This window comes from Dendrobates tinctorius, unplaced genomic scaffold, assembly GCF_039654945.1.
Source record: "Dendrobates tinctorius isolate UK_male_01 unplaced genomic scaffold, ASM3965494v1 ptg000084l, whole genome shotgun sequence".
In the NCBI taxonomy this organism is placed as follows: Eukaryota; Metazoa; Chordata; class Amphibia; order Anura; family Dendrobatidae; genus Dendrobates; species Dendrobates tinctorius.
Window position 1 is genome coordinate 7,808,509 of NW_027361752.1, and position 27,069 is coordinate 7,835,577.

A 27,069-nucleotide genomic window follows, 5' to 3' on the forward strand; every position below is an offset into this window, starting at 1 on the left:
TCAGTAAATGAATGTAGATTGTTTTAAAGAAACAAACCACACCGTACTTTTGTACACGGCTAGGTCTCCACCGATGGTTTCGGTGTCTGATATCATGGCGACAGTGCAGCAGCCAGTCAGTGAGCTCAGCGACTCTGGAGTGGGCGCACCATTTAGACTGGCTGAGTCGCTGAGATCGCTGGTGTCACAACCTATGCCAGAAACCTGGAGATTAGCCGGGGGATCCGGGGAAGGCGAGTATAGAATAGTTTGTTTCGTTATAAAAACTAGCAACCGGAGATGTTCATTTACTGAAAGGGAACACTTTTAAAATTTATGAAAAAAAATATAACTGATAACTAGGGAAGAGCGGACCCGTGGATGTTCGGGTTCGTCGTGTTCGACCAAACTCTCTCTCTTTACAGTTCAGGATCACTCTTCTCTACTGACAACATCTACATATGTGTAGAAATCTCACTGATGTGACAAGTCTTGGGCCCCATTCATAAGGTACTATACAGATACAGCAAGTACCCATTTCAGTCTATGGCCTTTCTCACATGTGTTATTTTTTTTTTTTTCTTTTTGAGGCACACCATCAATCTGTAAAATAAAGAGACACAGCCATGTCCCACTTTGGTTCAATTTTGGGGACCAAACGTGCCAATTCTAATGCTCGTGCATGCATATCAAATGGATAGTGCATGGATATCTTACATGTGGCATCCAGGTGCTGTCCTTTTCAAATATGGGAGTCGAATTTAGATGCTGACTGACAGGTACGTAAAAAATGCAATACAATATAATTAAAGGATTTGAACACTTCACTCCTGGAACATTTTTTTTCACTTAAATGCATGTATACTGGGCTAAAAACCATTTTTTTGTAATTTGGTTTTGTTAAAAAATTTGCACTGTTTGGCTTTTCTAGGCTCTTAGACCCGATTTATCATTATGAAAAAACATCAGCACAAAAGTAACCAAATTCCACATATTCAAACTCAGAGTAGCAATCCAAAAAATTACGGAGAACAAAATGAGTTTACCATATACCATGAAAATATTTATTATGAATCAATCTTTAAATTACATGAATAGTAAAATTTACAATAAAATATTTTAGAAATCAATTTGATGTGTATGGATACACATGATCCACAAGACTACAAATCACATGCTACAAGCATAGTAACGGTATGGAGCACTAGCATTTCTCATTAATGATCCCCACCGTGGCAACGATAATAAATATATAAATACATATGAACAAACCGCTACATATATAGAAAATGAAAGGTTAATTACCCATATTAATTTCTTCACTAGCATTTCTCATTTTCATTAGGCCAGCGGTGGTTAAACAAACCGCTACATATATAGAAAATGCACACGCCCCCTGAGGAAGCAACAAAATATCTCGCGAAACGCGCGTTGGGGAATGCTGTCACAGCACAAGAAATTAATATGGGTAATTAACCTTTCATTTTCTATATATGTAGCGGTTTGTTCATATGTATTTATATATTTATTATCGTTGTCGCGGTGGGGATCATTAATTGTGGATATCTATTACAGCTTGTAGTCATTTGGTCAGCCAGTGTGGCCATCTTATATTGATTATATTAGCAGTTTGCTATATTGACTTTCTTTTACCACCGCTGGCCTAATGAAAATGAGAAATGCTAGTGCTCCATACCGTTACTATGCTTGTAGCATGTGATTTGTAGTCTTGTGGATCATGTGTATCCATACATATCAAATTGATTTATAAAATATTTTATTGTAAATTTTACTATTCATGTAATTTAAAGATTCATGGTATATGGTAAACTCATTTTGTTCTCTGTAATTTTTTCCGAATGATCATTAGTGGATTTTATTTACTTCTGGTATTTGCTAATGTCTTTTGTGCCAAATTCTAAAAATGGCACATTCAGTTCATAAATTTGTTGAAAAAAAGAAAAAAGATTTTTATTTAGTCTTTCACCAACTTTTAAGCACCAAGTGTCGCAAATCATTTATAAAAGTTGCAAAAATGTGAGCAAATTGAAAACTCAATAAACCTTAACCCAGGCAATGGACTGGAGTGAGTTATGCAAAAACAAGTTACATTTGGTCTCATAAAGTCGCATTGCATTAATGTGTCTGAAACATCTGGATAAGTAAAGTTATTGAGGAAAAAAAAAAAGACAACTTTAAAAAAGTTACCAGAACAATACCCGAACCCAGACCCCATTCACTTGAATGAGAGGCCCGAACATACAGTGTCATTACCGCTGGTCAGACAGCCGCGGTTATCACGCTGTCAAATGACAACATGAGCCCACAACTGTGATCGTAGGCAAAAGGTTTACCATAGGTCACTGGTTTTGGCTGATGGGACTATTACTCCCATCAGCATATGCCTGCTGCCTCTAATAAAGCAAGAGGAGGCACAGATGATGAGAGTATTCATCAGCCAGCACTTGAACGCTAAATAAATAAAAAAAACAGCATGGGTTCCCCTGTATTTTTGATAACCAGCCAGGCAAAACTGACAGCTGCAGGCTGCAGCCCTCAGCTGTCAGCTTTAGCAAGGTTGGTTATCAAAAATAGAAGGGTTCACATGCCGTTTTTCTAAATTATTTAAATAATTTACAAACATGGTGTGGGGTCGCCCCACATTGGACTGGTTGGTATTCTGAGACTTGTAAGGATCCAAGGATATTGACCCCCAACCTAAAAATAGCAGCCAGCAGCTGCCCAGAAAAGGCGCATTTTATTTTTGTTTTATTACAGGAGACGAGAGCTTTAGTGGAATGGGTGAGTATAACTGTGTCCGTTATTTTTAAATAAAAAAGTAAAATCGTGATTTTTTTATTTCAAATAAAAGACTTTATTCTGGCTGTATCTTTACTTACAATATAACTATAGGATTAGTAATGGATAGGTGCCTTATAGACGCCTCTCCATTACCAAGCTGTGGCCTTGATGTCACCAGACAAAACAAAGGTGACATCAAACCCACAAATATGAACTCCACTTGCCACTGCCACAGGGCACTGGGCAAAGCTTCACAATTAGTGCATGTAACAGATGCGCCTTTTCTCGGCGGCTGCAGGCTGCTATTTTTAGGCTGGGTCCAAAAACCATGGCCCCTTACCAGCCTGAGAATACCAACCCCCAGCTGTCTGCTTTAGCTTGGCTGGCTGTTAAAAAATGGGGGGGCCCCATGTCTTTTTTTAAAATTATTTATTTAAAAAAAATTCTTGATAAGGGGAACCTTAGGCCCGCGCGCCGTTTACGGCCCTCGATGACCTTCTCTCTGGCCCCCAGGCAGATTCCTGGGGACAACAGTGCTGCATTTTGACAGCTGCCAGCCCTTTAATTTCCTCTTAATCTAAGAGAACATGCATGCAGCATTCACTACTGAACACTGTGGCACGTGCAATGAAAGATTACGTAAGTTAGTGCACAATGCTCTACAATCCCACAGAACAGGACATCAGCGGCACCTTCTTCTATGAGGCTACATTACAGTTCCAAAGTGTCTCATCTGATGTCTAAACCGCAGTCGCAGCATCTCCTGAATGTATATGCTGCAGCCCCATCTCCCATGTTATGACTATACCAGAGCACCATATCTCCTGTGACATCTATGCCACAGCCCCATAACTCCTGTGATGTCTATACCGCAGCCTCATATCTCCTGTGATGTCTATGTCACAGCCCCATATCTCCTGTGATGTCTATACCGCAGCCTCATATCTCCTGTGATGTCTATGTCACAGCCCCATATCTCCTGTGATGTCTATGCCACAGCCTATCATGTTCTGTGATGTCTATGCCACAGCCCCATATCTCCTGTGATGTCACAGTCCCATATCTCCTGTGATGTCTATGCCACAGCCTATCATGTTCTGTGATGTCTATGCCACAGCCCCATATCTCCTATGATGTCTATGCCACAGCCTATCATGTTCTGTGATGTCTATGCCACAGCCCCATATCTCCTGTGATGTCTATGTCACAGCCCCATATCTCCTGTGATGTCACAGTCCCATATCTCCTGTGATGTCTATGCCACAGACTATCATGTTCTGTGATGTCTATGCCACAGCCCCATATCTCCTGTGATGTCTATACCGCAACTCCATATCTCCTGTGATGTCTATGCCACAGCCCCATATCTCCTGTGATGTCTATGTCACAGTCCCATATCTCCTGTGATATCTATGCCACAGCCTATCATGTTCTGTGATGTCTATGCCACAGCCCCATATCTCCTGTGATGTCTATACTGCAACCCCATATCTCCTGTGATGTCTATACCGCAGCCCCACATTTCCTGCGATGTTTATATCGCAGCCCCATATCAGGGAAATGCTGTAGATATAGTATATTTTGACTTCAGCAAAGCATTTGACAAAGTGTCTCACACCATACTTATTGAAATAATGACTAAGTAGGGGATGGACAAGGCAACTGAGGTGGATTCATAACTGGTTTAGTGATCGGACCCAAAGAGTGGTCGTAAATGGCTTCACATCTAGTTGGAATAATGTCTCAAGGGGGGTACCACAGGGCTCTGTCCTGGGCCCTGTATTGTTCAACATCTTTATCAATGATTTAGATGAAGGAATTCAGGGTAAACTAATTAAATTTGCTGATGACACAAAGCTAGGAGGGATAGCTAATACTAGAGAAGAGAGAGAGGATTCAAAAAGATTTAAATAAACTGGAGCAGTGGGCAGCAACTAACAGAATGGTTTTTAACAGGGAAAAATGCAAAGTACTACATCTGGGCAATATAAATGAAAAAAGCATATACAGAATAGGAGGAATAGGGCTAAGTGACAGCACATGTGAAAAAGACTTGGGTATACTACTAGATCATAAACTGAACATGAGTCAACAGTGTGATGCAGCAGCAAAAAAGGCAAATGCAATTCTGGGATGTATTAACAGAAGCATACAGTCTAGATCACGAGAAGTCATTATTGCCCTCTACTCCTTTTTGGTCACACCTCATATGGAATACTGTGTCCAGTTCTGGGTACCACATTTTAAAATAAACATCAACAAACTTGAGTAAGTTCAGAGAAGAGCGACCAGACTGGTGACCAGTCTGCAAACCCTGTCTTATGAGGAAAGGTTGCAGGATTTGGGAATGTTTAGTTTGCAAAAGAGAAAATTGAGAGGAAACTTAATAGCTGTCTACAAATATCTCAAAGGCTGTCATATTGTAGAAGGATCATCTTTATTCTCATTTGCACAAGGAAAGACTATAAGCAGTGGGATGAAACTTTTTGACAGTTAGAGTGATCAATGAGTGGAACGGGCTGTCACGAGAAGTGGTGAGTTCTCCTTCCATGGAGGTCTTCAAACAGAGGCTGGCCATACATTTGTCTGGGATGATTAAGTGAAGCCTGCTTTGAGCAGGAGGTTGGACCAGATGACCCAGGAGGTCCCTCACAACTCTGCCATTCTATGGTTCTATGATCTTCTGTGATGTCTATACCCCCACATCTTCTATGATTTATATACTGCACTCCCATGTTCCCTATGTGATGTGTATATGGGATTCTTGGTGTCTGCTATGTAATGTAAATATAAAGGTCTTGATGTCTCTTATTTGATATATATACCGCAGTCTCAGTGTCTCCTATGTTATGTATATACCAGTCTTATGTCTCCTATGTGATGTATACACTGCAGATCTCCCACTGCTGAGTTCTTTGATGCAGTGTGAAATACATCTGTGTTCAGTATGACTTACTGCTGCGAGTTTCTTACAAAACTTATCATCACAAAAAGTCACCTGCGCTTCAGACCGACACAAATCTGGAAAAGCAGTGATGAGTAGCAACATACCACCTAACATCACAGCCGTACCAAAGAAAAGCAGCTCCCGCCACCACTTTATGGGGGAGTTGATTAAATGTTTGACCAAATATACAGTGGGGAAAAAAAGTATTTAGTCAGTCAGCAATAGTGCAAGTTCCACTACTTAAAAAGATGAGAGGCGTCTGTAATTTACATCATAGGTAGACCTCAACTATGGGAGACAAACTGAGAAAAAAAAATCCAGAAAATCACATTGTCTGTTTTTTTTTTCATTTTATTTGCATATTATGGTGGAAAATAAGTATTTGGTCAGAAACAAAATTTCATCTCAATACTTTGTGATTAGAGTTGAGCGATACCGTCCGATACTTCAAAGTATCGTATCGGATGGTATCGGCCGATCTTTAAAAAAAGTATCGGTATCGCAGATTCCGATACCGGAAGTCCCATTCAAGTCTATGGGACTTCCGGTATCGGAATAAGAAAAACCCTTTCCTGCCCTTGTACAGCCTCTCTGGGGTCTGTACGGGCCTTTCGGGGGGCTGTGCCGGCCTGCCAGGGGGTCTGTGCAGGCTCCGGTGGTCTGTGCCGGCCTGCCGGTGGTCTGTGCAGGCTCCGGGGGGCTGTGCCGGCCTGCCGGGGGGCTGTGCCGGCCTGCCGGTGGTCTGTGCAGGCTCCGGGGGGCTGTGCCGGCCTGCCGGGGGGCTGTGCCGGCCTGCCGGGGGGCTGTGCAGGCTCCGGGGGTCTGTGCAGGCATCGTCCGATGGGACTACAAGTCCCATCGGGCGATGCCTGCTACCATGACAGTGATTGACACATTAGCCAATGATGGGACAGTAGTAGTCCCATCATCCGGCTAATGTGTTAAATGTAAAAAAAAAAATAAAAAATAAAAAAATTACATGCTACATACATACAACATGCATACTACATACATGCTACATTCATACTACATACTACATACATGCTACATTCATACTACATAAATACTACATGCAACATACATACTACATGTATACTACATGCATGCTACATACATACTGCATGCTACATACATACCACATATATACTACATACATACTACATGCATGCTACATGCATGCTACATACATAACACATATATACTACATGCATGCTACATACATACTACATGCTACATACTACATATATACTACATGCATGCTACATACATACTACATGCTACATACTACATATATACTACATGCATGCTACATACATACTACATGCTACATACATACTACATATATACTACATGCATGCTACATACATACTACATGCTACATACATACTACATATATACTACATACATACTACATACATACTACATGCATGCTACATGCATGCTACATACATACCACATACATAACACATATATACTACATGCATGCTACATACATACTACATGCTACATACATATCATATACATACTACATGCATGCTACATACATACTACATGCATGCTACATACATACTACATGCTACATACATACTACATGCATGCTACATACATACTACATGCATGCTACATACTACATGCTACATACATACTACATATATACTACATGCATGCTACATACATACTACTTGCTACATACATACCACATACATACTACATATATACTAACTGCATGCTACATACATACTGCATGCTACATGCATGCTACATACATACTACATACATACTACATGCTACATACATACCACATATATACTACATACATACAATACATTCATACAATACATACATAGACATACAGTACATATAACATAGAGTAACATACTTACCAATACTTGTCACATTGTTCCCCGAAGCCATTGTCTTTTCCGGAATAAATATTAACATAACAAACCACAAAAATACTCACCCACGATCCGAAGCAGTCCACGAGTGTGTCCCACGACGATCTTGGGTAGAGAACTGCAGCATCAGCTGTTGCTGCCGTTCTCTACGGGCTGCAGGAATCCAATGACGGAAGGTAGGTATCCTTCCGCACTGTATTCCTCCGCCACTTAAAAAAAAAAAGTCCCTAGTCTCACTTTATGCCATTGCTGTGTGGGAATTTCCCACGCAGCAATGGCATAAAGTGAGACTAGGGACTTTTTTTTTTTTTAAGTGGCGGAGGAATACAGTGCGGAAGGATACCTACCTTCCGTCATTGGATTCCTGCAGCCCGTAGAGAACGGCAGCATCATCTGATGCTGCAGTTCTCTACCCAAGATCGTCGTGGGACACACTCGTGGACTGCTTCGGATCGTGGGTGAGTATTTTTGTGGTTTGTTATGTTAATATTTATTCCGGAAAAGACAATGGCTTCGGGGAACAATGTGACAAGTATTGGTAAGTATGTTACTCTATGTTATATGTACTGTATGTCTATGTATGTATTGTATGAATGTATTGTATGTATGTAGTATATATGTGGTATGTATGTAGCATGTAGTATGTATGTAGTATGTATGTAGCATGCATGTAGCATGCAGTATGTATGTAGCATGCATGTAGTATATATGTAGTATGTATGTAGCATGCATGTAGTATATATGTAGCATGTACGTAGTATGTATGTGGTATGTATGTAGCATGTAGTATGTATGTAGCATGCATGTAGTATATATGTAGTATGTATGTAGCATGTAGTATGTATGTAGTATGTATGTAGTATGTATGTGGTATGTATGTGGCATGTAGTATGTATGTAGCATGTATGTAGTATGTAGCATGTATGTAGTATGTATGTGGTATGTATGTAGCATGTAGTATGTATGTAGCATGCATGTAGTATATATGTAGTATGTAGTATGTATGTAGTATGTGGTATGTATGTAGCATGCATGTAGCATGCATGTAGTATGTATGTAGCATGCATGTAGTATGTATGTAGCATGCATGTAGTATGTATGTAGTATGTATGTAGTATGTATGTAGCATGCAGTATGTATGTAGCATGTATGTAGTATGTATGTAGTATATATGTAGTATGTATGTAGTATATATGTAGTATGTAGCATGCATGTAGTATGTATGTAGCATGCATGTAGTATGTATGTAGCATGTAGTATGTATGTAGCATGTATGTAGTATGTATGTAGTATATATGTAGTATGTATGTAGCATGTAGTATGTATGTAGTATTTTTTTTTTTTTTTTTAACATTTAACACATTAGCCGGATGATGGGACTACTACTGTCCCATCATTGGCTAATGTGTCAATCACTGTCATGGTAGCAGGCATCGCCCGATGGGACTTGTAGTCCCATCGGACGATGCTTGCACAGACCCCCGGACATCAGCACAGCCCCCCGGCAGGCCGGCACAGCCCCCCGGCAGGCCGGTACAGACCCCCACAGGGTGCACAGACCACCGGCAGGCCGGCACAGCCCCCCGGCAGGCCGGTACAGACCCCCACAGGGTGCACAGACCACCGGCAGGCCGGCACAGCCCCCCGGCAGGCCGGTACAGACCCCCACAGGGTGCACAGACCACCGGCAGGCCGGCACAGCCCCCCGGCAGGCCGGTACAGACCCCGGGCAGTCCACACAGCCCCCCGGCAGGCCGGCAGAGACCCCCGGAAGGCCCGAAATGACGGCGCATCATGATGCGCACACACCGCGCATCATGATGACGTCAGTCTGTCAATCAACTTTGAACTTCCGATTCCGATGCTGAATTCCGATATTGAAAAAATATCGGAAGTCGGTATCGGAATTCCGATACAGCAAGTATCGGCCGATACCCGATACTTGCGGTATCGGAATGCTCAACACTATTTGTGATATATCCTTTGTTGGCAATGACAGAGGTCAAACGTTTTCTTTAAGTCTTCACAAGGTTGCCACACACTGTTGTTGGTATGTTGGCCCATTCCTCCATGCAGATCTCCTCTAGAGCAGTGATGTTTTTGGCTTTTCGCTTGGCAACACGGACTTTCAACTCCCTCCAAAGGTTTTCTATAGGGTTGAGATCTGGAGACTGGCTAGGCCACTCCAGGACCTTGAAATGCTTCTTACGAAGCCACTCCTTCGTTGCCCTGGCGGTGTGCTTTGGATCATTGTCATGTTGAAAGACCCAGCCACGTTTCATCTTCAATGCCCTTGCTGATGGAAGGAGGTTTGCACTCAAAATCTCACGATACATGGCCCCATTCATTCTTTCATGTACCCGGATCAGTCGTCCTGGCCCCTTTGCAGAGAAACAGCCCCAAAGCATGATGTTTCCACCACCATGCTTTACAGTAGGTATGGTGTTTGATGGATGCAACTCAGTATTCTTTTTCCTCCAAACACGACAAGTTGTGTTTCTACCAAACAGTTCCAGTTTGGTTTCATCAGACCATAGGACATTCTCCCAAAACTCCTCTGGATCATCCAAATGCTCTCTAGCAAACTTCAGACGGGCCCGGACATGTACAGGCTTAGGCAGTGGGACACGTCTGGCACTGCAGGATCTGAGTCCATGGTGGCGTAGTGTGTTACTTATGGTAGGCCTTGTTACATTGGTCCCAGCTCTCTGCAGTTCATTTACTAGGTTCCCCCGCGTGGTTCTGGGATTTTTGCTCACCGTTCTTGTGATCATTCTGACCCCACGGGGTGGTATTTTGCGTGGAGCACCAGATCGAGGGAGATTATCAGTGGTCTTGTATGTCTTCCATTTTCTAATTATTGCTCCCACAGTTGATTTCTTCACTCCAAGCTGGTTGGCTATTGCAGATTCAGTCTTCCCAGCCTGGTGCAGGGCTACAATTTTGTTTCTGGTGTCCTTTGACAGCTCTTTGGTCTTCGCCATAGTGGAGTTTGGAGTCAGACTGTTTGAGGGTGTGCACAGGTATCTTTTTATACTGATAACAAGTTTAAACAGGTGCCATTACTACAGGTAATGAGTGGAGGAAAGAGGAGACTCTTAAAGAAGAAGTTACAGGTCTGTGAGAGCCAGAAATCTTGATTGCTTGTTTCTGACCAAATACTTATTTTCCACCATTATATGCAAATAAAATGAAAAAAAACAGACAATGTGATTTTCTGGATTTTTTTTTCTCAGTTTGTCTCCCATAGTTGAGGTCTACCTATGATGTAAATTACAGACGTCTCTCATCTTTTTAAGTGGTGGAACTTGCACTATTGCTGACTGACTAAATACTTTTTTTCCCCACTGTAGCAGTGTAATTTTCAAATTGGTAATTTTGTGTGGCCCCAGAAGGATGGTCTAAATATACAAATGGCACTCAACAGAAAAAAGGTTCCCCACCCCTGTTATAGAGGATAAAGAGCAAATACTAAAGGCACTAATAAAGAGCAAATTACTCAAAAAAAGTGGAAAAACAACAATGAGGAATCTGGACCTTTGTTTTCCTGCACATTGCTGGCTGGTGAATGTGTTATCTGAGAATCTGTCAATCAGCTCCTTATGTTGGAGAATATGTAATTCTGTTTTCTCACAGCTGATTTATGATCACAAAGTTCAGCTCAACTTTAATTTGTCTGTGGTCATAAATCGCACAAAGGTGTTCAGAAAATAACAAAAGAAAACAAACAGGTAGAAGAATTAAAAACTCCCAATCACAATGAGCTCACTGATGTATTCCTAAAAAACTCATTCTGCAGCCAGCAATAGACACTAAGGCTATAGAGAACAAAAAGCGCAACATTTTTAATGAAAGCCAATTGCAAAAATGATTTTTATTCCAAATGACGTGCATTTAAAGAAGCACTTGCATAAAAAGATGTTATTCTCTTCATATATTGCAGTCATCATATTATATATCACTGTGTCCTTACAATTGCTCATTTTGCACTTTCACTCAGACAACTCGTCTGTTTTCTGTTAGGTCTATTACATCATGTGATTAAAAACTGAGTAGTTGAATCCTTCTAAGCTCTATGTAGAAACAGGAGGTCAATTTTCCCTGTATGAGTCATCACTGCAAAAGTCCCTGGAAAGAGTGTCAGGAGTTGCAGAGGGGGATGACTCATGCAGGGAAAGGGGACTTCCTGTTTCAATATAGAGCAGAGAAAAGAGAAGAAATAGCTGGGTAGAAAGGCAAAATGAGCAATTGTAAGTACACAGTGCTATATAATATGATGATTGCAATATATTAAGAGGATAAAAACTTTGATGGGAAGTAAAAAAAACTGCCCCCCCAACGGTGTCCATATCCTTAAAAATATATCGAATTGCAAATTAAAATAAAAGCAAGAAAACACCAAATACTGTGGGGAATACAGATACGTACAATCAGGACTCGTTTCAAACTCAAACTTGCGGCTGTTCGATCCATAACCAGCGGCCGTCCGAGCCCGAAGCTGGAAAATGTAAGTAGTATCGGGCTTGAGACCGCTGATGGTCACATTAGTACCTCGGGCTCTCAGGATGGTGTAGCTCGTTTCCTGCTCCTGCTTTTGGAAACAAATATTTTTCCGTTAAAATCAATAGTTAAAAAGATAAGACGCGTAGTAAAGCGTTATCATGCCGATCCGCAGCAAGGGCCGCCATCGCTTAGATCTAAGGGCACACAGCTTCTAAGTCCTTTGGAAACTCGGGATTCTATGTTTCATGTGTCATTTTCTAGGTTGCACAATCTTTATATGAATTCCTATATGCACAGTTATGGTTTTCAGCTGCTTGTTGGGCAGGATCGCTAACATCTGAAACGTATTATTTTCACCCTGATAGCATTGTTTGAAGTCTGAAATATCTGGTAATTAGTCTGAGCCATCAGATAATTCACTTTTAAAGCTGTATAAAGCTTTGCGATGTTTTAATTTAAAAGTCTGACAAAAATTCCTCCAACGTTTGATCAGTCCATAAATTCCCCATTTTCTGGAAGTCATAAGTTATAGGGACCTACATGTAAAGGGTAATGGATTCCATAACTTTCCGCGCTTCATTTATGATGCCGCAGAACAATCATAATGTTAATAATAATAATAATAATGTTCGATTATTCAGACTTCAGATAAACATTTACACACATAAGATACATGGTCAGTTATCCCAAGCAGCCTCAGGGAAATAGCTATTCTAGAACAGTTTTTTTTTTATCTAAATTGGTTCAAAATCTGATGCTTTGACTATTAATAAAATACCTTTATAGTGGTCAGAACGACATTTATAACGCAAAGCTCCAATTCTGCTACAGAAAACCTGCTACCTGCAACCACCACTAGAGGGAGCTCTGCATATTACCGCATACTGGTAGAGAGTTACTCTGTAAATCTGTATGCCTTTAAATAAAACTTGTCAAGTTGAACATGGCCGTGTGATCAAGTGCATGTTATAGAGCAGGAAAATTGTTATATAGTTTTATTGGGAAATATTCACTATAGTTTGTAATTTTGGAGTCTTACTTCTTGATACCTCAGTGACAGCTATATATCTATGCATGGTAGAATGGAGCGAAACTCCCAAAACTCGATATAGGCAGATTCAATGGAGGCCTATATTGCAGCAGGTATATTAGTCCTCTAGTGACAATTTCCTGCTGATAAAACAATAAATTTATCAAAACTGCAGCCCAGTAAGTGACACATCACTGGAATCAGGGTCTATATCATTACAATAGGTGCCAAAGGCTGGCGACAGATTCTCCTTAATTTCTTACATTTTTTTATGTATTGAAAACTCCTTCAAATGGGAATTCCAGTCTGAAATATTTATGACATTTCCATAGGATACGCCATGAATGTTTAGTAGATGTTGTTCCCAAGAATGTGCCCAGTGACTATCTCAAAGATGAATAGAAATCCTGACCATTTCTCCACTGACAGCAATACACATCAGAGCCCTGATCTGGAGAAACACCAGATGGAGCTCCAATGGCGAAACCCGCATCTGTTATACATTTATGGCATAGCCATATACAAGATGGGAGTACTCCATTAATCCTTGTTTTTTTTTCTGCAGTCTTTTGTTAATTTTAGGAACATCCAGAAAATCCTGCCAATCATTTGAGCAAATTCATCTTTACTGTTATCTTTTATTTCTAGGATTAGTGTTCTTTTTACACAAAAAAAAATAAAAATAAAATTGCTCTCTAAAAATTGTCTGTGACCTGTAATACCTTGAAACACAATCTATATCGATAACATTGGGAAAGCTTCTCAGACTTATTCTTGGCAGACACAATAGAGTTTGTTAAGATTTTGCTGCAATGACTTTTTTTCTTCCCACCTTTTCATAGTACTTGACCTCATAGTCCAAGATGATCCCATTTGGGTGTTCCGGCTCTTGCCAAGAAAGGGCAATACTGTTTCTAGATGTCCGGTCTTTTCTAATTACGGTGACGGGTGATGGAGCTGCGCGGGAAAGGAGAAAGAAGACGAAAATATTTATGGTTGGCGAGGCGTATTGGTTTGCATATAAATGGCGGCTGACTATATCTGGCTTTGTATCAGGAGCCAGCAGCTGGCTTCTAGCTTTGGTATACGTATTGAGGAGCATGTTGGGCCTGGAGACAAATGAACTGACATTTTCTATTAGCGGTGCGCTGGTGGCAAGTGAGCAGATGTTTCTAATATGCTACTAGAACGTAACTAATGAAAACACTCGCGCTATTAAAAGGGAAGAAAATGAATCGAGATCTGCGCGCACGGAATCTCAGTCTGCGCTCAGGATATTGTCAGCCACTTGTGTTTTGACGTGAACGGCAATTCATTTTATATCTTTTTAACGTCAGCGTTCACTGAGATGTATGTTAATAATTATATTCTTATTCATGATAATGGCCGCCAGTAAATGCCTACAACGGGAAGCTCCACCAGAGCTGTATAAACAACTTACTAATGTGCTTTTAAGTAAATTTCATTATTTTTATGCCAAGACGTGAACATTTGCTGCCACATAAAATAGGATTTTTTTTCTATGAAGAAATAAGTTAACACACTGGGATTTGCACAGAAATACTATGAGAAAGACCTGTATAATCCCACAATACAGTGTCCTACAAACTGCGCTATTGTGTCTAGTGATGAGCGAATGTGCTGGGATAAGGTGTCATCTGGGCATGCTCTAATACTATGTTCGAGTCCCCGCGGCTGCATGTCTCACGGCTGTTAGAGAGTCACATGCAGGGATGGTTTGTTTGTTACACAATCTCTGCATGTGTTGCGGTGGTCTACCAGCTGTCAGACATGCAGCCACGAGGACACGAACATATATTTCAAGCACGCCGAAGACACTCGGTTAGCACCAGAGCATGGTCAGATAGCACGTTCGCTCGTCACTAGTTGTGTCCACATTTCTGCACAATTTGTTGGTGTTGCCTCCTTTTTCTCATTTTTATCTTAGTAGACAAGTTGGGTCCATGACGTCTTGAAGCCATTATTTAATATTTTGGTGTCGCTCCACTGTCTTGTTATTTGATATATCGTTATATCTACCTACCTGCTTGTCTATAAATCTTAAAATTAAAAAGGAAACCAGCACTATCTATCCAATATGTATCTATCTATCTATCTATCTATCTATCTATCTATCTATCTATCTATCTATCTATCTATCTATCTATCCAATATCTATCTATCTATCTATCTATCCAATATCTATCTATCATCTATCTTTCTATATATCTATCTATTATCTATCTATCACATATCTATCTATCTATCTATCCTCTATTATCTATCTATCTACCCTCTATTATCTATCTATCACATATCTATCTATCTATCTATCCATCCTCTATTATCTATCTATCCTCTGTTATCTATCTATCTATTCTCTATTATCTATCTATCTTTTATCTATCTATCTAAATGGAAAAAAATCAGGCAGCACTCCAGTTCAAGGAAAAATTGTGGATTTTAGTCCAGCACCAAGCACAAAGACTTGACAAAGACCGTGCTGTGAGGTTGAAACGTTGCACCACTTGGTGCTGGACTAAAATCCACAATTTTTCCTTGAACTGGAGTGCTGCCTGATTTTTTTCCATTTATATTTTGCGTTGGACATCCGCATTACTCAGGAAGTACTGCACCCAAAATCTGCTCAAGTTTTTGCTGCTATCTGTTTTTTCTATCTATCTATCTATCACATATCCGTCTGTCTATCTCTCTATTATCTATCTATCTATCTATCCTCTATTAACTATTTATCCTCTATTATCTATCTATCCATCCATCTGTGATAATGTAACTGGCCTATGCGAGTAACATTTCCATTCTCCCCAAGTTCTTTCCTTGTGCTTCGTTCCCCCGTTGCTCCATCAATGGAAATACATTTAACGTTGCAATTCGGAAACGTAACCTTTAAGTGTTGAATTCTATAATACAAGGACCAACTGTGCGGCTCCATGTGCAACCACAGAAGCATTGCTGATATCCTGTCACTGTGACCGAGAAGAAAAGACGGATTTACTGGGAATAAAGTCTCCGTCATTCTGAAGAGCATTCCGATCCCTTTTATTGGATTAGATCTGATTTTGTCTCCTGTCATCGAAACACAATTTGTAAGGAAGGTATTAGAACTTTCTTACAAAACGAGGTATTGAAGCAAGTTAAAATCTGTGCTAAGCTGTAGATTAGCAATCATCGCTCTAGCTACAGTACCTGCTGTTTTCAAAGGCACCAAACCCAAAGATTTTGCTGTTGTTGGCACAATAAAGGGATTTTAACGGGTATAACTTTTTTAACGCTTAGTGTTTATACTTTTTCCACCATGAATCACAGCATTCCAGCTCCAGTCATTGTATCATATATCTGGAAAAACAGTTTAGTAATTTCTAAGTAATCCAGTATATTTTCTTAAAGACGTGCTCCAGCTTTTATTTAATACATTTTATATACACACTAGCTGAAGAGCCCGGCGCTGCCCGGGCATAGTAACTAACTGTGGTTAGTTATAGCAAATTATAATTATCCTCCATCCCCTAGTCCCGTGCCCATATACCCATCATACATATCCTCCATCCCATAGTCCCATGCCCATATACCCATCATACATATTCACCATCCCATAGTCCAGTGCCCATATACCCATCACACATATCCGCCATCCCATAGTCCCGTGCCCATATACCCATCATACATATTCTCCATCCCATAGTCGAGTGCTCATATACCCATCACACATATCCGCCATCCCATAGTCCCGTGCTCATATACCCATCATACATATCCACCATCCCATAGTCCCATGCCCATATACCCATCATACATATTCACCATCCCATAGTCCAGTGCCCATATACCCATCACACATATCCGCCATCCCATAGTCCCGTGCCCATATACCCATCATACATATTCTCCATCCCATAGTCGAGTGCTCATATACCCATCACACATATCCGCCATCCCATAGTCCCGTGCTCATATACCCATCATACATATTCTCCATCCCATAGTTCCGTGCCCATATACCTGTCATACATATCCTCCATCCCATAGTCCAGTGCCCATATACCCGTCATACATATCCACGATCCCATAGTCCGTGCTCATATACCCATCATACATATCCTCCATCCCATAGTCGAGTGCCCATATACCCATCACACATCCTCCATCCCATAGTCCCATGCCCATATACCCATCATACATATCCTCCATCCCATAGTCCCGTGCCCATATACATATCCTCCATCCCATAGTCTAGTGCCCATATACCCATCACACATCCTCCATCCCATAGTCAACCATTATGACATCATAATGAGCGGCGGGGCTTGCAACCTATGATGACATCAACGTCGCCATGGCAACCATTGTGACATCATAATGATCGTTGGGGCTAGATACACACACACTTTTTCCCCATTATGTAGATAGGGGCAAAATTGTTTGGTGAATTGGAACGCGCGGGGTTAAAATTTCACCTCACAACATAGCTTAGGACGCTCTCGGGGTTCAGACGTGTGACTGTGCCAAATTTTGTGGCTGTAGCTGCGACGGTGCGGATGCCAATCCCGGACATACACACACACATACATACATACATACATACACATATACACACACTTGAGCTTTATATATTAGATATTTATAATTTAGCGAACAATACAACTTTATAAAATAAGAAATATTAATCTACTTCTCATAGATCTTCTTGTTCCCCTTTACTAGTGAAGCAGACTTTCATAGATAACCTGCTCATGTCATTTGCACCATTTTCTTTGCACCTTTGTACTGGTTTTGCTTTGCTAGATGTAAAAAATCCTAACTTTTTGGCTTTTTAAAAAAGTCACAAAGTTTTGGCGCAATGATACTATACTGCATGGGGGATGTAGTCAACTATACTGCTCAAAAAAAACAAAGGGAATCTAGGGAGGAGGGCCCCTGCAGAGTGTCCGGGCCGGAACCAAGGGGTCCGCCATCTGGGTTCCTAAGGGTACAGTACCCGGGGAACGAAGGAGGCGAGTGGACTGCTGAGAGTGACAGGACAGCAAAGGGAGAGGCGAGTATAAAAGGGACAGGGAGCATGCAGGGGAGTCAGTTGTCGGCACGGCAGACACGAAGCAAGAGACTGTGGGAATTTGAGAGAGCCAGAGTGACAGACGGTGACCAGAGAGGAGACGATCGGCAGAGGGGAGACTTACAGTGGCCGGCGGAGAGTAAGCGCCGAACCTACCAACAAGAGACTGTCGCCTCACTACAATCCGGAGTCACTTCCTGCCCACGGTCGTCCGCAGCTATTACCGCTGCACCCCAGGGGTCCGCCATCTAGGTTCCTAAGGGTACAGTACCCGGGGAACGAAGGAGGCGAGTGGACTGCTGAGAGTGACAGGACAGCAAAGGGAGAGGCGAGTATAAAAGGGACAGGGAGCATGCAGGGGAGTCAGTTGTCGGCACGTCAGACACGAAGCAAGAGACTGTGGGAATTTGAGAGAGCCAGAGTGACAGACGGTGACCAGAGAGGAGACGATCGGCAGAGGGGAGACTTACAGTGGCCGGCGGAGAGTAAGCGCCGAACCTACCAACAAGAGACTGTCGCCTCACTACAATCCGGAGTCACTTCCTGCCCACGGTCGTCCGCAGCTATTACCGCTGCGCTCCAGCCTGTTGCGGATGGTCCGCCGCCCCTCGCAGCCGCTGCCACTTCACTCCAGCCTGCAGCTGTGGCCTGCCCGCTGCCGCCCCACTTCAGCCCGCGGCTGCGGCCTCTTCATCGGCTGCAGTGGATGTCACCCCGCTGCAGTCGGAAGGTGGGGCCTACTCCTCGCCTACAGAGAAACTCTTCGCCTAGGCCGTGCACATGGCCTACCAACCGACACTCCTGGTAACTGCGACACAACCCTGCTTGGAGACTGGAGTCTCATTGAACTCACTTATGAGCAGAACACCGCTGTTTCTACAGGGGGTTACCTCATCAAAGGACTTCCTCAGCGCCTGTTGAGCCCCAACTCCTCCTGGGCGCTGGGCGCCAGAAGACTATAACAGATCCTCAGCAGCTGGGCCCAGCAGCTACGATGCCAACGCAGCCTCATCAGAGACGCCGAGGGACGTCAGGACGGATAAGTGACACTATAGGAAATAAGGACCCGTAGTCGGCCATATCGCAGCCCTATAGCAACCAGCTTTTGCCGGATTAGTCGTGTTCTCTTTTAAAGTGTCTGTTTGTGCATTGTCCCTGCGAGGACAATAGCTGTTATTGTTTTTGGTTGCTTAGCATAGCCCTAGCAGCTTAAATTCATAAAAGTTCTCTAGCCAAAGATCAACTCAGTCTCGCGTCTCATCACTGCATCCGGCGTACCTGCTGTTACCTACAGGAACACTTAACCAACACAATGTACTAGGATGTGCTCCCTATTTTTATGAGCAGTATATATTAGAAACGATACCTAAATTAATATTTGCCTTGTGTCTGAAAAAGTACATTTTATTTCACTGATATATTAATTAATGGCTGTTAACCATTTAGATGCTGCTGTCAATCTCTGACATCAGCAAATAAATGGAACTTGCACCAGACCTATCACAAATCAGCTCCCTTCACTCCCCATGACACAACTGCAGGGGGATGATAGCTTACCATGGCAGCCAGGGACCTGCTAAAGGACCAAGTTGCTGCCATCTTGGTACTCATCAAATATAGCAACAGGCTGAGCTGTAGGCAGTATACACTATAAGCATATTCACAAGGCCGAAAGTTATATACAAAGGTAAAAATAAATATGAAATGATATGTTATTAAGTTTACATATATATATATATATATATATATAATGGAGATCACCCATCTTTTACCCTATAAAATTAAAACAGAAAACATATATATATATATATATACACTCACTGGCCACTTTATTAGGTACACCTGTCCAACTGTGTGTTAAGACTTAATTTCTAATCAGCCAATCACATGGCGGCAACTCAGTGCATTTAGGCATGTAGACATGGTCAAGACAATCTCCTGCAGTTCAAACCGAGCATCAGTATGGGGAAGAAAGGTGATTTGAGTGCCTTTGAACGTGGCATGATTGTTGGTGCCAGAAGGGCTGGTCTGAGAATTTCAGAAACTGCTGATCTACTGGGATTTTCACGCACAACCATCTCTAGGGTTTACAGAGAATGGTCCGAAAAAGAAAAAAAATCCAGTGAGCGGCAGTTCAGTGGCCGGAAATGCCATGTTGATGCCAGAGGTCAGAGGAGAATGGGCAGACTGGTTCGAGCTGATAGAAAGGCAACAGTGACTCAAATTGCCACCCGTTACAACCAAGGTAGGCAGAAGAGCATCTCTGAACGCACAGTGCGTCGAACTTTGAGGCAGATGGGCTACAGCAGCAGAAGACCACACTGGGTACCACTCCTCTCAGCTAAGAACAGGAAACTGAGGCTACAATTTGCACAAGCTCATCGAAATTGGACAGTAGAAGATTGGAAAAACGTTGCCTGGTCTGATGAGTCTCGATTTCTGCTGCGACATTCGGATGGTAGGGTCAGAATTTGGCGTAAACAACATGAAAGCATGGATCCATCCTGCCTTGTATCAACGGTTCAGGCTGGTGGTGGTGGTGTCATGGTGTGGGGAATTTTTTCTGGGCACTCTTTGGGCCCCTTGGTACCAATTGAGCATCATTGCAACGCCACAGCCTACCTGAGTATTGTTGCTGACCATGTCCATCCCTTTATGACCACAATGTACCCAACATCTGATGGCTACTTTCAGCAGGATAATGCGCCATGTCATAAAGCTCGAATCATCTCAGATTGGTTTCTTGAACATGACAATGAGTTTACTGTACTCAAATGGCCTCCTCAGTCACCAGATCTCAATCCAATAGAGCATCTTTGGGATGTGGTGGAACGGGAGATTCGCATCAGGGATGTGCAGCCGACAAATCTGCGCCAACTGTGTGATGCCATCATGTCAATATGGTCCAAAATCTCTGAGGAATGCTTCCAGCACCTTGTTGAATCTCTGCCACGAAGAATTGAGGCAGTTCTGAAGGCAAAAGGGGGTCCAACCCCTTACTAGCATGGTGTACCTAATAAAGTGGCCAGTGAGTGTATATTTGGTATCATTGCATCCATGAAGGTCTGACTGATTAATAAAAAGAAGCAATTATCCCCTACAGTATACAACTAAGAGAAAAAAAGTCTAAATTATGGAATGACACTTTTTTGGTCACCTCACCGTCTTAAAAATGTAATAAAAAGCGATCATAAAAATGTTATTTATACCCCAAATTGGTAGCAAGAAAAATGTCAGCTCAACATGAAAAAAATCAGGCACCCACTCACAAAATAGAAATGTTAGGAGTCTCAGAAAATGGAGATTCAAAGAAAGAAATAAAGGTTGTTGTTTTTTTACAAAATTCAGATATTTTTTTTCATCGCTTAAACAGAAAAAAAAAGTAGGTGCAAGTTTGGTATTGACATAATTGCATGTTTCCAGGTAAATTTTAAAATACCGCAAAATGAACGCTGTAAAAACAAATCCCCAAAATTAAGTGAATTGCATTTTTTCACCATTTAATCACTTCATCATTTAATCACATGGATTTTTAGATTTTTTTAAATCTTTTTGATCATTTTTTCAGTAGATTGTATAGCAAAGTAAATAGTGTTTTTCAAAACTAAAACTTATTTTGCAAAAACAAGCCTTTATAAGCATATGTCCTTGAAAAAAAAAAGTTATGGCTCTTGGAAGAAGATGAGGAAAAAACGAAAAGCACGAAAGCAAAAAAATTAATTGTTCTTAGAGGTAATCTGTCACCAGGTTTTTGCCACTTAATCTGACAGAAGCATAAAGTAGAGACAGCAACCCTGATTCTAGTCATTTGTCACTTACAGGGCTGCTTGATGTAGTTTTGATAAAATCACTGTTTTATCAGCAGGAGATTATCACTAGAGGACTAATAAACCTGCAGCCATGTAGTCCTCCGTATTCATGAGCCCTGTATAACCCCGCCTCCACCACTGATTGGCAGAAAAGCTGCCAATCAGTGGTGTGGGCGAAGCTATACAGAGCTCAACATTCAAACATCTGATAAATCTGCAGCAAAGATAACAGGAATTATATAAAAAACTGCAACAAGCAGCCAATGATACATCACTGGAATCAGGAGTTGAAAAAAATCTAGTGACAGATTGCTTTAAAAGGTTAAATAACAAGATCTATTATAAGTGTTTGCCCTTATGGATGTGGAAATTCAAATATATGATTTTCTCTGATATCTCTAGATATTGGCCATTATTGATACCCACCTTTCCTAACTTAAAGGGAACTTTAACGCAGGATATAAAAATCCAATGCTTGGTTTCCTGTTAAATTTGCTGCTGCAAATCGACATCAAAATCTGCTGTTGTAACGGGATGTTGCTGTGCCTATGGGTTGGAATTTAGCGTAGATTTCTCTTCTTTACATTGACAAGAGTGAAATACACTGCGAAAATTCTCAAGAGAAGTTGACATGCTGCAGAATCTAAACCCAACGCTGCAGAATCTAAACCCAAGACTAGTTTTAACTAAAATAATTAACTAAAGACTTTTCTATGACTTGAAATAGATTTGTTCATAATCCCAGACAATTCCTAAAATATACACTGACTCAAATATGGTCATCAAGTTGAATGTCCTAAGGACCTTGTGCATGCGGCAATGTTCCTTTGTTCTACTATTGCCCACATAGTAAACTGCTCGTATGCCATTGATCACACCTTTGGTATACAAAAACTACATTGTGTAAACAGTAGAGATGGGTGAATCAGGACTTCGGTCAGTAACCTCTGACCATTGGACAGGAGACCTGTGAATCTCTTCCCCTCTCGGAATTTCTGACTCTCCTTTCCATTAGATGGGCTAGTGTGACGTCATCATTGTAGAGTGAGGAACATGTGTCTTCACGCCATCCCAGCTAATCAAAAGAAGAGCCGGGAATGCCAGGAGGTGAGGAAATTCAAAGAACTCTCATCCAGCGGTCACAGATCACTGACCTGGCTGATGGACCGGAGTCCTGCAAATCGATTCTTCCATCTCTAGTAAAGAGTGAATGTGCTGATGACAGTAACAGAAAGGGTTTTGCAAGAATGATTGCTTATCGAAGATTGACCACAATGAGCACCAAGTTATGTGCCCATGTAAAACGACATTAAACTTGGACATACAGTCTAATATTTCCTAATATACCAATGTCGTAACGTCCATAGTTACCAACATCACCATTGGTAAGGTTCAACACGCAGCATTGTCTCATGATGGCCATTTTTGGGTGGGGTTTATGCAAATCCTACCCCTTATCAGTCTGGGAAATGTCAGAAATTGCTGAGATTTTTTTTTCAATTCGATACAATCAAAGCAAATTCAGAAAATCTTCTCCATCCCCCTAACATGCACCATGCACCATGACATAAGAATAACTTCTACCTGTGCACTCCATATAGCTACACCCCTGTAGGGAACCTAAAAAAATATCAGAATTTGTCTCACAACACTTTTTTTTAACAATTTCACTAAATTTCACGTGTAAGTTAGACTCAAGGATTTGATTTTAAGTTGTAAAAGAGACAAAATAACAACGATTTAAAATGACAATATCACACACGAGGGTCACAGGAGCTCCTACTGAAGTCTCCTGGAGTGAATCAGAGCCTTGATTAGCAATATCACTGTCTAATGAAGCATTCCCGAGACATCGTCTTCATTCCACATCCCCATTGTTTGGTGAATTTATCTGTGCCACAGTAATTATCTCACCGTTTTATTTCATTGAAATCTTTCTTGAAGACATGCTCCCCTGCCAGTTCCTCATTAGCTTCTGCCTAACAGACATTTTAGGAGACTATTTTTAGCACATTATTCGTTAATACATGCAACAGGAGAGACGGAAAAACAAGCCTCAGTAGAAAGGAAGGGTATGAACTGCTTCAAAAACCTCTGTGGGTTTTATGCTAAGTAAACCAGGGCAGAGCTTCCAATTATATATGCCGAGAGAATTCTTATCAGATTGATGACTTTCTTAACAACACGTTCACTATTGTACAAGATACCGGGCCGAGCATTAGAGCCACAATTCCTCTACAACTCTACAATTCCAGTGGAGATTATTGTTATGAATATAGATATTGTATGTTCACATGAGTCACACCTCCAATTTTAAAAAGGGTTTTCCACTACTAGGACAACCCTTACTCATTCACCATGTTTGACCCCCCAAAAAATAAAAACACCCATACTTATCTACCGTGACAACACTGTTCCAACTGTGTTGGCACTCGCATTCTTGGAGCTCACGTGCAGTCACAACTAAGCACTTCACTGTCTATGGACTTTGTACATAGAGAGCCTGGTGTGGGCGGGGTTAGCTTCCTCAGCTCTGCTTCATGCTAAATCTAAGCTCTGATTGTGTCAGAACGGCTGCACCCAGTAATCTAAGAGATACAGCGTAGGATTCAGCTTCTATTTCCCTATGTCATGCTGCTCTCAGATGATGTTGCGAAAACCTGATGATAGATTCCCTTGAAGATATTATTTTATTCAGCTTCCTATGATTTACATGCCCATTTAGACAACTTAGAAGGGTTGAACCTACAGATTCCCTTAAGATGTTGGTAACATTAGTATAAGATGAATGAAATAAGTGCAATATATATGGAGTTATAAATACTTAATATTAAAAATGCTAACCTGATATTACAGAAAAGGTTAGGAAGTGATTTTCTTAAACTTTCATTAAGAACAAGAAGGGATAAAGTAAAAATTTCAGATATTCAAAACATTTATCAGATTTTAACATATATAGAAAAGAAAAAAAAAGGGCTCTAGCCCTAGCCAGCTCACCAACAGCCACAGGTGCTCGGAACTCCGTCCAGACTTGACATAGCCACAATGGAAAAAATAAAGGTTGTTGTTCCAGCTGCTTAAAAATTAATTCTTTACTGAAAAATTATTAAAACATAGTGTTTCAGGCAAAAATCCTCATAACACAGTGGAAGTGCACAGAGTACTGACGGTTTAGCTACGCGTTTCGATCTTAGAGATCTTTTTCAAGATTGTTTGGTCTGGTCTGTCCAATACAATCCCAACAGTGAAACATGGTGGTGGCAGCATCATGCTATGGGTGTGTTTTTCAGCTGCAGGGACAGGACGACTGGTTGCAATTGAAGGAAACATAAGTGTGGCCAAGTACTACAGAGATATCCTGGATGAAAACCTCTTCCAGAGTGCTCTGGACCCCAGACTTGGCAGAAGGATTATCTTCCAAAAAGACAATGATGACCCTAAGCACACAGCTAAAATAACAAAGGAGTGGCTTCAGAACAACTCTGTGACCATTCTTGACTGGCCCAGCCAGAGTCCTGACCTAAACCCAATTGAGCATCTCTGGAGAGACCTGAAAATGGCTGTCCACCAACGTTCACCATCCAACCTGACGGCACAGGATAGGATCTGCAAGGAAGAATGGCCGAGGATCCCCAAATCCAGGTGTGAAAAACTTGTTGCATCATTCCCAAGAAGACTCATGGCTGTACTAGCGCAAATGGGTGCTTCTACTCAATACTGAGCAAAGGGTCTGAATACTTATGACCATGTAATAATTCAGTTTTTCTTTTTCAATGAATTTGCAAAAATTTCTACATTTCTGTTTATTTCCGTCAAGATGGGGTGCAGAGTGTACATTAATGAGAAAAAAAGAACTTTTTTGAATTTACCAAATGGCTACAATGAAACAAAGAGTGAAAAATTTAAAGGGGTCTGAATACTTTCCGTAGCCACTGTAAGTGTATTTAATGTTTTTTTTATTTCTTTTTCTTTAATGAGGGAAACGGGAGAAATAGTTAGAATTTTTATATCTTTTGCATTTTTTTAATATTTTTAAAACATTATGTTTAATTTTTTACTCTATTTTATGGTCTCTTAAGGAGTCTTTGACTTGCAATAAGTTAACTGTGTTATATACAGTGGGGAAAACAAGTACTTAGTCAGCCACAAATTGTGCAAGTTCTCCCACTTAAAAAGATGAGAGGCCTGTAATTGACATCATGGGTAGACCACAACTATGAGAGTCAAAATGTGAAAACAAATCCAGAAAATCACCTTGACTCATTTGGCAAGATTTATTTTGCAAATTATAGTGGAAAATAAGTATTTGGTCATTAACAAAAGGTTATCTCAATTTTTTTTTATATCCTTTGTTGGCAATTACAGAGGTCAAACGTTTTCTGTAAGTCTTCACAAGGTTGGCACACACTGTTGGTAGTATGTTGGCCCATTCCTTCATGCAGATCTCCTCTAGAGCAGTGATGTTTTTGGGCCTGTCAAAGGGCAACACGGACTTTCAAATCCCTCCAAAGGTTTTCTATGGGGTTGAGATCTGGAGACTGGCTAGGCCACTCCAGGACTTTCATATGCCTCTTACGAAGCCACTCCTATGTTGCCCTGGTGGTGTGCTTGGGATCATTATCATGCTGAAAGACCCATCCACGTTTCATCTTCAATGCCCTTGCTGATGGAAGGAGGTTTGCACTCAAAATCTCACAATACATGGCCCCATTCATTCTTTAATGTACAAGGATCAGTTGACCTGGTCCCATTGAAGAGAAATGGCCCCAAAGCATGCCACCCACATGCTTCACAGTAGGTATGGTGTTCTTTGGATGCAACTCAGCATTCTGTCTCCTCCAATCACAAGTTTTGTTTCTACCAAACAATTCTACTTTGGTTTCATCAGACCATATGACATTCTCCCAATACTCTTCTGGACAATCCAAATGCACTCTAGCAAACTTCAGACGGGACCGAACATGTACTTGCTTAAGCGGTGGGACTCGTCTGGCACTGCAGGATCTGAGTCCTTGGCAACGTATTACGTG

General features: G+C 41.3%; 1 protein-coding gene across 2 annotated transcripts in view; it reads right to left on the reverse strand.

The window, feature by feature from the left end:
- The window catches only part of EPHA3 (EPH receptor A3), a 595,991-nt gene that overhangs the window by 165,728 nt on the left and 403,194 nt on the right, over nt 1-27,069 (reverse strand). Inside the window, exons 6-7 of one of the 2 annotated variants that reach the window (XM_073584429.1) lie at nt 13,992-14,116; nt 12,055-12,214 (exon numbers count right to left, since the gene is read on the reverse strand). In XM_073584429.1, the coding sequence (XP_073440530.1) occupies nt 12,055-12,214; nt 13,992-14,116 (285 nt within the window). Of the gene's footprint in view, nt 1-12,054; nt 12,218-13,991; nt 14,117-27,069 lie in introns of both variants that reach the window. The other variant, XM_073584428.1, reaches the window with a different exon arrangement.